The following is a 14016-nucleotide window of genomic DNA, read 5'->3' on the forward strand; positions in this document are numbered from 1 at the left end:
GCGAGATAGGATGGAACATTTCATATCCTCGTGGGACTAACCGCCTTCTCCGATTTTATAGCCAGTCTTTGTTCTACATATGTCCAGCCCTCATGGCTCATCTGATCACCCAGCTAGATCTGTTAGAAATATGTATACACATTTTGTATTTTCTTTTGGTTTACACCAAATCGTTGCCTTGGGTGCATTCATTAGGTATCCTGTTTTGTTTTCCACTGCGTATATATTCACTAGCTGTATTCGTACCTACTATCTGTATTGTCCAAAAGCTTTCATTCAATCTTTTATTTTGTGCATACATCCCTGACTTAGGACTTAACCTCTGTTCAAATATTGACATTAGGATTACTTTTGGTTCTTTCTCGAAATAATTTCATTTCTATCGCTGCGTTATACTAAGAAGAGGCCGTATGCACATACAATCCTATCCAAGTAGATGTCCTATTAGATATGCGAAATAAGCGCCTGACGTTATTTCCTCCCGTCTCCGAACCTTGTCCCAAAGCCATTATCATCATCCCAAAATATCCCCTCTGGCGTCCTCTTTCATCCAAAACTGCTCCCACGCTTTCTTCCACTTCGTCGTTCGAATCTCCTCCAACCAATCTAAAAACTTAATCTTCTCTTCTCCAATGGTCATATAGCCATCCTTGATCCCCTTCCATCCTTCGACTGGCCCCTTAATATACCAATGATTCGCTCCACAATACCGCCGCCAGTGATTATTCTCAGTCGAGTTCTTATTATGTGCCTGGCGTTTTTGATAACATTCCTCGCATAGATCGCAATTGCAACATATCATGCAGAGATATACTGCGCCGTTATCCCAGGACTCAATATCATCGTCCTCACACTCTCCGCTACACACATAGTCGGTGTCGGGGGCGAAATCTTCATTTTTATTTCTTCTCTTGCCGGATTTCGAGGAGCCGGCGCTGGTGTCAGATTCACTGAGCCAGGATCCAGAATCGGAAGAAGTGTTGCTTTCACTACTCCCATCTTCGCTGTCAGTGCTCCATTCGGACTCCTCATCGTTTGACCAAAAATGCTCCACTGCTGGATCAACAATGGAGAACTGTGCTGAGAATGCAATCTGGGCCTCCCTTTCCAATCCACCAACAGAAGCTAGGACCTTAGCAAGGAGGCACAGACTGTTCTGGTCATTCCAGCCTCTATCATCTGTTAATGATGACATGCACGTTTGGAATGTTTTCTCCAATATATTCTGGAACTCATGGGCGGGACCCATCTTGCGAAACATATTGGCTAACACTATAGAACCAGCGGTTTCGTAAACGTCTCCATCGTCCACAGCAGCCCTACGTCGTCGCGTTTGTAGCTTTTTCAATTCATCCATGGATGCTATCTTGTTCTCGACGGTATCTGCTCGCCGAAACTCCTCGTAAATAATATCGGTAAGGTCCAGTTGGGTTTCGGAAAGGGTTGATAGATCTTCATCACCGGTGGCCGGGCTGATGAACGAATCTCCATCTATTATTTTATAGAATTGATGTTTCGCCGTTGCGAAGTCACCCTTTATCGTGTGATAAAAAGAAGCAAGTTCCCAGCGGATAGTGGCGGATGACTTCGAATGGTCCAGATATGCTATTATTTCTTCATATGTTTTGATTAAAAAATCTTCTTTTCCAGCTTTGGCCGCTGCTTGACGAAACGTATCGTGCCTATTGTCTTCATCTTCAGATGTCAGCCAAGCCATCCGTTCCCAAAATGTCCATTGTTCGACATTCTCAATAAGCTCTGCGAATCTCTCTTGTTCTCCAAGAATTGAGGTTATTCCGTTCAGGGATTTTCCATCTAAAATCTCAGTTGGGCAAATGGCCCTTGCCTTCCCGTAAGATTCCACAGCCTCATTTAGCTTATCCATCTCACTCTCGCAGTCGCCCCGGACTAGCAGCGCTTTTCGGATCAAGAGGAGTGTTTCCGTTTCCGAAGTGGGATCATCCACTGAAGGCTGATTTGCAAGGGCTTCACATATCGTTTTATACGCCATGTAATTGTATTGGTGGTGATTTTTTCCAGATTTCTCATCATGAGATTCGTTGTCAGAAGAATCGTCATCGGTGTTGTCTAGTTCATCATCATATAATTCTGCATATATGTGTGCAAGAAGAATCAATGTGCGAAAGCGGCCGAGTTTGGATGTAGATATTGCCAACGCGGCATTACAAGCTGCAATTCCCTCATCGTAGTGTCCATAAGCCTTCAAAATCATTCCAATAGCTCGATATGCAGTTTCATCTTTTGGAATGTCTGAAAATACCTCCGAAAACCTTTTAATATATTTCGCATCGGTGATATGTTTGGATGGTATTGGTGGGCAGAGATCCGTCTGGGAGCAAATAGCAGCAGTTAGAAGCCATAATGCGAAGTTAGGAGTTTCATGATGCTTACCATCAAGAGTGCATCGGCACTAAAATCAAAGGGTTCGTTCTCTTCATTCACCTGCTGGAACCAATTCATGACATGGCCCCGAGCAAGCGGAACCATTATCTTCAATGGAGACTGGGCAGCCTTTTCCATCCACAATTTTGCTCCATCACTCAATTTCATCTCTTCCAACGATGATGCTCTACTGACCCATCGCGAAACAGATCTTAAAAACCCATTTCCACGTTTCACTGTCTTCCCAAAAATATCGCGGTAAACTGGCCCAGATTCGAGCTCATTTGCCGCATTATTGGAATTGTTCAGGATGAGAGATAGAGATTCAACGACTCGCACAACATCCGGCTCCGTTGCAGAAAGAGGATCAATATCCAGAAAATGATCAGCCCAAAACCTAACGGCATAGCCTTTTAAATGATTTCTTGAGGAGTTGTCTGTAAAACTGTAACAGCCACAGATGACATTGACAGACGTCTCAAACATTGTGAGATGAGCCAAGGAGGGCTTGGTTAGTAAACACGTTTCGCTCACATCGGCAGCAGCACGGAAGTGGTCCCGTAGAGATCTATCCAGAAATTGCAAGGTCGCCGCATTATCGTCAGCTATCATTTTCGAGGCAACAGAGTTATCATCATCAATGAAATTTTCATTTTCGTCAAATGGCTCGTCCCGGTTCTCTTCATATATTGACCTTGTAATTCGCAAAATTCTACGCAATATTAGTTAGCGAATTTGGGTTTCTTTTCTTTTCTTTTCTTCCCCTTTATTTTAATTTAATTTGATTTAATTTAAAAATTTTTTTGGGGGGGGGGGGGTAAGAGGAAGGGGGACAGAGGGGATAATTCAAGCTCTTCATATTCAAAGTTGAGATCACATACCTTGATGATTTTCCTTCAACCTCTTCTATTATATTATACGACCGGTCCCGGTCTAAGAGTGTGACCAATCCCTCCACTTCTCCGACAGTTAAAAGACGTTTTGCGAACGCCAGCCACAGTAATAGTTGCTTGAATATTAGCAGGTGTTCGGAAGTTCTTCGCTGTTGAACTTCAGTTAACAAAATATCATAAGCGGATTGGAGATTATCTGGAAGGCTCGTTTCAAGATCCTTCAGTACTGCTCCTTCCCTACCGATGGAATTGAATCGTCTCAGCATATGGTCGACATATAGCATTGCTAACGTAGAATTAGCCATCTTTTCATAGAAATTACTAAGTAGGTATCGAGCAAAAGAAAATAGGAAAGGCTTACAATCAGCCTTTTCCAGGATTTTGGAGAGGATTTTCCTTTTCGTCTGCCTGCGAAATTTATATAGATTCTGGAAGCGTCCCAATCTGTCTGTTATCAGGAGTGTCATCTCTGCCCGCAGTCTCTTTTTGGTAACAATAATTTCGAGCGGTTGGAGAGACTTAGGAGACGACTGTATGTCAACACGGCTTGTGAGGAGCACATGTATCTTGAGACTCTCTTTCCGTATTCGAGCTAACAATTCAAGAAATTTCGATCTGTCATTAGTGGGGATTTGATCTAGTCCATCGATGATTAGAAAGAGCCGATGGGAAGATTCGTTTCCGAACTTGGATTGGAAAAACCGCTCCCATAAGTCGGTCCAGTCATCAGCATCAACTCCGTCGTTTCCTAGTTCTGACGATGCCTGCTCGCAATATGACCCATTTCCCCCTGCAATTTGGATAATAATGCTGGACATCGCATTCGACAGGGACATAAATTCGGCTTGGTCATCTTGAAAGTAGAATGCTGCAACTGAAGTTTTCGGATCCGAGGCAGCCGATTCTGCTAATTCTTTAGACAGTAAAAAGGCGACGCAGGTTTTCCCAAGGCCAGGGTCACCGGAGATCCATAGATATGGATTAGTGGCCCCTTCACGCCATATCTGGTAAGCGTCTTCATCTAAAACCCATTTAGCTGATCCCTTTACAAAAGAGTATTCAATATCTCGAGCCTGCCAGGAGGGGTCAATGTTGTTCTCGAAGTAAAGTTTCACGGAATTGAAGGCTGCATGCTTGCGTGTTGTTGCATCTGCGGCTTTCCCGGAATCGTGTAACTGCATCTTTCTTGCTTCCTTCTGCTGATTTTTCAGCAATTTTTTGAAGTTCGCTGACATTTCGTGGAACTCATCTCGTTGGGCGAGGATGGATACTTCCATCCTTTCAGTTCTAGACTCGATTCTCTGGCTGCTAATGCCAATTTTTTCGGTTTGCATAGCAATGCCCGTTGTGTCCTGCTTTACGTCTAAGCTCGTAACAAGGATGACAGTGAGTGAGGCAGATTCAAGATCTGTGAGTGACTTTTCCATCGCAGTCTGGGCTGATTTCAGATTCTGATCTGTTCCGCCATCGATGAAGGCTTTTGCCCACTTTTCTATAGAATATAAGCATTATAAATGCTGAAGGACAGGCTAGAAAGCGTGCTTACTCCATCGTCCTTTCTTAATGTACGTGGTTGCAATACCATATATGGTCAACATAGCCGAGAAGACGCGCATAACATGAGACACGTATGCGGGAATCGAAGGCAATTTGCCCTCAATGATTGATAAACGTTCTAGAAAAGTCTTCATCGAATCGAAGAAATCGACTATCTGATCATAATCTGAAGAAATGTGTTTGGTTGTCTATTTAAATCGACAGATGAGGTTCATACACTCTTCACAAAATGATACTTTTATAAACCACATGCAAATCGGCTCGAAGCAGCATGGAGGCCGTGCGTACCTGAAGGAAGTAGAAAAACGCAGAAGATATAGCAACAGTGGGAGGGTAGGCCTGCAGATAAGGAGGGTAATTTTAGCAGAAACTCTTTTGCTTCATACTAACATTCCAGTTTAAAAAGAATGAAAATAGGGGCCCACCAAAGCAGCACCATCTACGAGGAATTTGAGTGATTCCAAAAAATTGAAATTTCCTGCCACAGAGGATCGAATCCTGTCGAGCAATTCGCCATCGTGTCGGAATTTATCAAAAGCGGTTTGCTGCAGTTGGGCATCATCGAGGATATCCTCGACATTTGTAAAATGGGGCATATCCTCGAGATTTTTACCCGTGTTTTCTTGATATTTGTCCAATGCTCGCTGCCATAGCAGTGAGATATCTGAAGGAATGGAGGCCTTGCCCATTGAATCCCTTGCTGTTCCCCCTGTTGCAGCCATTTCAGTACAGAGCTTTTAACACATCCAACTCCTCTTTCCTTCTCTTGGAAAACAATCAAACTAGTTTCCGTCCAGTAAATATTAAATGTCGTAAGGGTGGGGTCCAAGAACTCCATCAGATCTTCAGTCAAATGATTGACCTCATTGTTGCGGCAGAAATATTATCTCAACTTTTCACCCCGCCTGCTGGAGCCTTCGTGATGCTCAGCCACAAGGCGGGGCACTGTAGGCAGTTATTGGCTGGTCAAATGCAGTCAAATGCACTGCTTCAGCATTTTGTTCATGCCAGTGACAGCTGTCTTTGCTTTTCATTTCATTTTCTTTCTTTCCTTTTTTTCCCCTCAGGCATTGTGAGGGACGGTGTTGGATTCTTAACACTTTGTCTCATCTCCTTTCGCGGAATTAATCAGACAATCCTGCTCCTCAATTTATCGTGTCGAGTTTCCCATGACGAGCTCTTTTCAAATCACGCTGCAGATTGATTTTGCAATGAACGCCTTTTGTGTTACTTGGGACGTTGGAGGAGACTTCACGTCGGCTCAACTGCCAACACATGACCAGAGTGTACACTTCCAAGGTTGAACGTCGACGTGGGTTCAAACCCCCGACCATGCGCAGCTTTAGTCTAACCTCCTCAACTCCTAACCTACCCCTAATTCTATACTCCTTGAGGCGATGAGCGGTGGCGTGGTGTATTAGTAATGTTGGGTGTGGATGTTGAAAATGGCGGTGGTTCAAAATTCCTTGGCAAAAATTTGAACGACGAAGCCGTTGAAAAGTAAAAATAAGGAGTAGCTAGCCCTTATTAGTGTATTTTTTGCTAGTCAAACTGTAACCTGGAATTGGGAGTTGGAGTTTGCTGGTCAGCCAAAATTCGCGAGATCAGGACGAGGGTTCCCTCTCAAAGCTGTTCATCTGCATCACCGCCTTTTATTTTGCAAGGATGGCCCCGAAACTCACTCTGTTGTCAAGTGTCGAACGGCAAACCCCGAAGCAGCACACACGATATTTTCGGGAGCTCCAGTCGCTCAATATGAGATGAATTTCACGAAAAGTGACCCAAACGATTGGGTGTGGCGTAGGTTAGAAGCCATACTCAGCACACAAGATGTGCAACAAAGGAACAGGCAGACTGCTGATCTGCTGAGAGGGTTTTATTCAGGATCCCCGCCGAAACTGGCTATAGGATTGCTGGAGAATGTGATGTGGGCAGCCACCACTAACGAGAAATTTGAAGCAGCTGTCCGTGGGTGCGACCTTTATAAGGGACAAAGACCTTCCTCTAGTGTTCTTTCTTCTGAGGATCTTCTCCACGTCGACCAGGTTTTGGTCCTGCCTATAAGTTGAAGATAACTCGAATTGATGGCTAGTGGCCATTTGAATCAGAATTGCCTACTCTGTTTCTGCTGTGAGAGTTTGAAATGTGGTTTCCTCTTGCGATCTCTGTAGCAGTGGTTGTGCTCGTTCAGCCTGCTTTAAGCCAATACTTTCCCCCTACACCTGAGGATCTCCGCACAGTCTCGCTAAAAAATGGGTTGTCAATATCATATAAACAGGTACCCCTACGTCTTTCCTTTGCAGCCGGTGAGGCCAAACATTTCACATTTCAGGTTTCGTTGTGACTGATGTGTCCGTTAGACGACTATCTGTGAAGCCACCCCAGGTGTCAGAGCATACGCTGGATATGTTCATCTACCCCCTGGGACGCTCGAAGACGTAGGGGTTTACCAGAACTATTCAATCAATACTTTCTTCTGGTTTTTCGAGGCCCGTGAAGATCCTATAAACGCTCCAATAGCCATATTTCTCAATGGTGGCCCTGGATCATCTAGCATGTAAAATCCAACATACCACCCCCCCCCCTTGGTGTTATCAATTTTCGATAAGAAATGCCCTAACTCCATGATCTAGGTTTGGTTTGTTTCAGGAGAATGGGCCCTGCACCGTTAACCATGATTCCAATTCAACAACTCTCAACCCATGGTCCTGGAATCGAAACGTTAACATGCTATACGTCGACCAGCCTGTTCAGACGGGGTTCAGTTACGACAAGCTCGTGAATGTAACTGTTGAACTTGTTTCGGGAAACATCATGGTCAAAGATTTTTCAAACGGTGTGCCAGTTCAAAACAATACATTCTGGGTTGGGTCATATCCCAGCCAGATTCCTCAGAACACCGCCAACAACACTTTGAATGCTGCTCGCGCTTTCTGGCACTTTTCCCAAGCTTGGTTTCAGGGCTTTCCCCAATATAAACCGACAAATAGCAAGATCAGTATTTGGGCAGAGTCGTATGGGGGGAAGTACGGTCCAAGCTTTGCTCGATTTTTACTAGAACAAAACCGGAAGATCGAAGAAGGTACCATCGGCCACGAGGATGGCAAGATGGTCATTCATATCGACACGCTTGGCATAATCAGTGGCTGTATCGACATTTTTTCGCAGATTTTGACGTATCCCGAATTCACGCGCAACAACACATATGGCATCGAAGCTGTCAATAATTCTACTTACGAGGCTATGATAGACACTTACCACAAATCAGGTGGATGTGCGGAGCAATTACAACACTGCCGCAGGCTAACATATGAGGGAGATCTAACTCATGATGGCAGCAACGCCACGGTGAACGAAGCTTGCCGCAATGCATCCCAAGCTTGCGTTGGAGTTGAGGAACCGTATTCAAGCACAAGTGGCAGGGGCTACTATGATATCGCGCATCCTCGGGCTGATCCCTTCCCGCCTCCTTTTTTCCAAGGCTATCTCAACAGGCCACATGTGCAAGCTGATCTTGGTGTGCCTCTCAACTTTACAAGTGGCTCTCTGGCCGTCTACCGCGCGTTCAATACAACTGGAGATTATGTCAGCCCTGGCGCTCACGGATATACAAACGACATCGGGTATCTGTTAGAATCAGGGGTGAACGTGGCAATGATTTATGGAGACAGAGACTACTCTTGCAACTGGGTGGGAGGGGAGAACACTAGTCTTTCCATTAAATACAGCAATTCTTCTCGGTTTCGGGCAGCTGGTTATAGTGATATTAGAACGAACTCTTCTTACGTCGGTGGGCAAGTCCGTCAATACGGAAGCTTTTCCTTTAGTAGGGTATACCAAGCTGGACACATGGTTCCTGCATACCAGCCTGAGACAGCCTTTGAAATTTTCCGACGCGTCATGTTCGACATGGATATTGCAACTGGAAAGGTGAACACTATGATCGATAAAGCTTATTCTACCAAAGGTCAACGCACAACTTTCCAGATAAAAAATGAGCCGCCCCCAATGCCCAAACCCACATGTTATATCCTTGCCCCTAGCAGTTGTACAGACGATCAGGTGGCTGTCGTCGTAAACGGGTCTGGTCTTATCCTGGATTACATTCTCATTGACGAAAATACGAAACATCTATTTCCCGATATCAAATTCCCCACTCCATCATCTGCTGGAAGCACACCAACCAGCACAGCAAAGAAGGCAACTGCTGCTCGAACTGAACTAGGCAACGGATCCCTGAGTGTATATATGGTTCTTCTGGTACTTTTCCTCCTATTAGTAAAATGAGGGATGATTGGGAAAATCGGTGCTTCTCTTACGTTTCAAGACGAATAAACATAACCTACGCAATGGAATCTAATCTGTTTTAATGGGCCCTCGAAATACTATATCAATGTTTCATTCCGAAACATTTTACTATTTCTCATCTCCAACCCTACAAGTATCTTACTCGTAACAACTTCCAACTCCTTCCCACAACTTCCTCATAACCATAACATTGACAATGATAGACAGGTAACCAAAAGCTGTACAGGGGAATAAATATTAACCTTCATATCACCTCTAATCGACAATGTTTTTATTAAATGGTTTTAGGACCGAATAGTGAATTGAGAGGAGAGTCCCCTTCTTCCATCACCTTTTTGTCGTTGATAAACCGGTGTCAATGTGAATTGCCGATTAAATCGCCCTTTTACGCCATCCATTTTAAGCACTTTTTTTCCACTATGAATTCCTGCTCCGCTTCTATGATTCTCTATCTCCTTACTATTATCTAGAGGTTGCCATAACTATGTTCTCCCCCTTTATCTGGGGAATATCCCTATCTATTCCTATCGCTTGGCACTCCATTATTACTATTTCTATCCTTATTTTATTTGCTGGCTATACGCAAGCAGAGCCTATGATTACCACTCTGTGGTATTAATACTACAACATACGGTACATGTCGTCCTTGGGGGGGGGGGGGGGCGTCCAGCTACGCCCGTTAGGACTTAGCCCTCAGGAGGTTGAAGCTATGATATTTAAGCTATGTCTCAAAAGGTCCAGTTACGGAAGCCGGAATGGGAGACACAAAGGAACCGATAAAATACATTGGGGAATGAGATCGCTCGATACCATCGTATCAGACTACTATAAGCCATCCACTGACTGCATTTTTGCGGATTGTGGAAAGGTTCCTTTCCATCCTGATCATCAAATATGCTGCTGTGCAGGTCCAAAGCTTCATCTCGACCTTGCAAATTTTCTTCTGCCTGAAATCCCAGTCAACGCGAACACCCTTCCCCAAATTATTGGTCATGTTCATCGGCTCAATCATATCAAGAGGATGTCGTCCGGATCGCACCCGCTTTCATTTCAGAAAGGAACGGGCATTTTTCTTCGCTTATGTTGGCTTTTGATGAGAGTTTGGAATTTCGACTATCAAAATGTCCTCCTCGAATCCCTCATAAGTTTGAATAGTTACGACGTCACCATTACGGCAGCCCTTCGCCCTTCGCTCTCGCTAGACGGGATCCGATCACCCAATATCGTCTTTCCGCGACCATTACAGCAGTACTTGGAGAGCTTCTCCAGCGTCTCCATCACCCTCTGGTTGGCGATCATGAAAAACTCACGGTACCTAGATGGCTGATCTCCAGATCATCCTGGCAGGCAATTCGATGATGAATACCACCCAGAAATGGCGTCTTGCCATTTCCGACGCGAATATCTCTACACATCACAGCGAACGCATAAAGGGTCTTTAGTTTTGCTGGAACTTATGTATTCCTAACTTACATAGGCTAGCTTCACCCCTGCAGGAAGAGTGCTGTGATTCGGTAAATCGTGGTATGGCTTGCTGTATGTACTGTACGTTGATGGATTACTGCTCGACAAGAAGGGGCCACCCAGGAGGAAAAACTCTCCATATATCAAAAATTAGGGAGACAGAGGCAATAGAAACCAATCAAACACATACAATATTCGAAGGACGATATAGGTGTGGGTCTAACTCACCACGGGGGAGCGCAAATATTAGATAATTCTATGAGCGTGTCTTCCGCGAAGGCACCTTCATCCTGAAGGGCAAAGCCAGGCATAGTTTCTGAACCAGAGAACCGATACGGGAACATCCAAAAAGGACAACATAATAATTATATCCCAAATACTGCAGTTGTCCATGAATGTTGTGACATATCTTGCAATCTTTTAATGCGACTTCGCGTACGCACAGGGGTTCTGCCGTTGAGAATACTGCAGAAGGTCTCGCGGTCGAAAAAAACTATGTAGCCATGGAATCAGATAATGAAAACGATGAAGGATCGGAAGAGGAACGGTACACTCACGGCCTAGGGCCGGGGAGCTGTGTCCGTTGCCTAAAGTCGATAGGAGATGTGCCCAACTGGGACATGCTTCCCCCTCTGCTGGCTGGTTTATTGCAATAAACGACATGGTTTCTGAAGCTATTCGAAGCAAATTAGCAACCCCCTACAAAAAATAAAGAAAATCGACACCAAACAACATAATACTTACTGGCTGGGGAATTTCTTCGAAAATTTCGTCAAAAAACTGCTTTAACCGTTAGCAAACGTTCTTCTAGCGATAACCTACCGATTCTACGATGATTACTTACATCTTTGTGATAAAATGACGTCAGTGGGGGGGAAGGATATTTCGCAATAGTTTACAGGAGCAAGATTTACTAAAGGATCCCGGTTCCCTATATGCTTTGTGTGGCCGGTGGTGCTCCGTTTGATCCCTTTCAAATGACGAGTATGCAAAATTTCCTTCTCGATGACACGGAGCGAAACAGCTATTCCCCGTCAAGCCAGTTCACTCGCCACTTCGTTCCTTCAAGGAGCAGAGGTCGTCGTTGCAACCGCAAGCCAGGTCAGCATCGGGTAGGTTAATGCCAGCATAAATTCCGATATCGCCGACGTCGATGAAGCTGCATAAGTCATGAAGTGGAACAATGGCTCGTACTGGCCTGTACAAGCCCGAAAGCCATCCCCCTAGTTGAATTATACATCAGACATGCCATTCACTCTTTATTGCGTTCACTGACTCAATATTATCTCCAGAGGTCATACCATATGAGATGTGGGTTGTAAATCTAAGATTGCTTTGACATATCCAATTCTTTGATAAGGATTTAAGGAGTAGTCCATGTCTTTGGGGGACGAAGGATATCTCCCCTACCATTATATGAGCTGTGAGAGTGGTGGTTCTCTTCCGGGGATCAAGTTTGCAGCCAACTCTGAGCCCAAAATTACGTCCCATATGGCTGCAGTGGAGATGATACAACGATGCAAGCAATAAAAAAAAAATGGGTGCGGAAAGAGTCTGTGGAGAAAAGTGAAGTAATTCTTGACGATACCTTGGAAAGCACGACGTAATTGTTTTTTAGATTATAAAGATGCTGTTTGATCTGCTTGCCATCCAACCTCAGCAACATTGGAGAAGTATATTTGGGCTCCTCTAAAGAGAACAGCAGTGATAGTTGACTTCCTAGCGTGTTTTTGTCTAATCCATAAATGTATAGCTAGTCGCAGGTAACGAAGGGTAATAGGATAACATCAAAACAACTGACAAGAAGTGGAAAAAAAACAAAATGCGTTCTATTTTCACTCTGTTCATGACTTCAAAAAAAGCTCTATTGGCAACCAGGGGCCCATTTCATTGGCCGCCGCCGTCCTATTGGCCCTTTACTTTTGATTTGTTATATGTATTAGAGAACGCTTTACACGAAGCCCTCGCCTGCGAATAATAGGGGTTGTGTTTTTAGAACCTCTCTTCCACTCTCACTTCTCACGCTTTCTTTTGTTGTATAATTAAGCAATTAAGGGATGGGGTGGGCTTATCAGAATCGGGAAAGGCAAAACAAAGTGTTCCACGGTGAAAGGGTCCTATGGTGTTAAGTTTATTGGTAAAACGTATTCAAATCGCACAAAACAGGGGTTGAACGCGCCAAGCAAAATATTGGAATGATTTGCATAGTTAACTAGCCATATATAAGCGCGCACGATACCATCGACTCTTTTCTTCTCCATTCCCTTCAACAAGTAAAGGAGAATGATGAAAAAAAAAAAAAAAAAAAAAAAAAAAAAAAAAGGGAGAGAGAAAAGAAAGAGAGAGGAAAAGAGAGAAGGAAAAGAGAGAGGAGAAAAGAGAGAGCATCCTTTTTTCGTAGTGCCGAAGCCCTACGTGGAAAAACCCCAGAGGGGAAAACCAAAAAGAAAGAAAGTGATGTGCACCATAAACCAGGTAGCTGGTTTATGATGTGATATTTGCCTTGCGAGGAAGCAAGGCGAATAAACAAGAAGAGGGGATGGGGTGAAATGGGAAACACACAGAAAACATGTAAGTACTTGTCACAAGTACTTACTTAGAAGATGAAGAAAAGGAAGACCAGAAAGCTAAGAAAGTGGTTGTTGCGTTAGCTACCTACATAGTAGGTAGCTAGCGCAACTAAAGCCAGGTTGCCAGAAGGCAGTCTGTCCACAGGGGGAAAAAGAAAGAAAAGGAGAAGAAGAAAAAAGGGGGGCCCGGGGGCGGATAGGGGTTTTTATATCCCTTGCCTGGGGCGCTGAAGACGCTAGCCTTAAGCGAGATTCTCTTCGATGAAGTTCATTGGGCCTCGGTAGATGTGTTATTCACATCGGAGAGGGGAGGGGAGGGGGACGTAAGGGCTGGAGTGAATGGACGGTACAGGTGACGGTATCCCCGGAAACGTCGTGGAGCAAGAGAATGAGATGTGCGTTGTTTGTCTTTGAAAATCCGTGCAAACATGCATTAAGGTAGGATTCAAGATAGGTTTCAAGTAGCGCCACCAGGTATTTGCTTATCAGAAGCTGTGGATCGAATAATCGATATCTAAAGTCAACTGTTTGGCGCTCTGAGAACGGGCGAATGGGATAATATCTAGACGCAGAGAAAACCATTCTCATCTGATTTCATTGAGAAATTTGGAAATATTCCACGATGAATATACTATCATCGATAAATCGATTGATAGAGGGATCTAGCCCCAATATTATACGAAACAAAACCTCAGATCACTCGCCGGTTTTGAATTTATAAAACATTCATTGTCGCGTACTTCACTCGAGAAAAAACTATGAAGTGGAGGGACAAGATCGGAGCAAGTGAAAGATATAAAACTACCACACTTGATGGCAGT

The 14016-nt window shown here is 44.3% G+C and overlaps 3 protein-coding genes across 3 annotated transcripts; 1 reads left to right on the forward strand and 2 right to left on the reverse strand.

Moving 5' to 3' along the window:
* Positions 1-514: 514 nt before the first annotated feature.
* Positions 515-5575, reverse strand: HCBG_05394 (uncharacterized protein; the record flags this gene model as incomplete). The annotated part of the gene is made up of 7 exons (XM_045432443.1): positions 515-2350; positions 2413-3115; positions 3285-3582; positions 3658-4788; positions 4843-5041; positions 5142-5192; positions 5279-5575. The coding sequence occupies 7 exons, from the start codon at positions 5573-5575 to the stop codon at positions 515-517; spliced, it is 4515 nt and encodes a 1504-aa protein (XP_045286559.1).
* Positions 5576-6996: 1421 nt separating this feature from the next.
* Positions 6997-9140, forward strand: HCBG_05395 (carboxypeptidase; the record flags this gene model as incomplete). Its single annotated transcript, XM_045432444.1, has 3 exons — positions 6997-7131; positions 7214-7410; positions 7487-9140. 3 exons carry the CDS (start codon positions 6997-6999, stop codon positions 9138-9140), a joined length of 1986 nt encoding a protein of 661 aa, XP_045286560.1.
* Positions 9141-9978: 838 nt separating this feature from the next.
* On the reverse strand, positions 9979-10936 carry HCBG_05396 (uncharacterized protein; the record flags this gene model as incomplete). Its single annotated transcript, XM_045432445.1, has 4 exons — positions 9979-10203; positions 10472-10597; positions 10635-10695; positions 10854-10936. 4 exons carry the CDS (start codon positions 10934-10936, stop codon positions 9979-9981), a joined length of 495 nt encoding a protein of 164 aa, XP_045286561.1.
* Positions 10937-14016: the final 3080 nt, after the last annotated feature.

Source organism: Histoplasma capsulatum, assembly GCF_000150115.1.
Source record: "Histoplasma capsulatum G186AR genomic scaffold supercont2.7, whole genome shotgun sequence".
NCBI lineage: Eukaryota > Fungi > Ascomycota > Eurotiomycetes > Onygenales > Ajellomycetaceae > Histoplasma > Histoplasma capsulatum.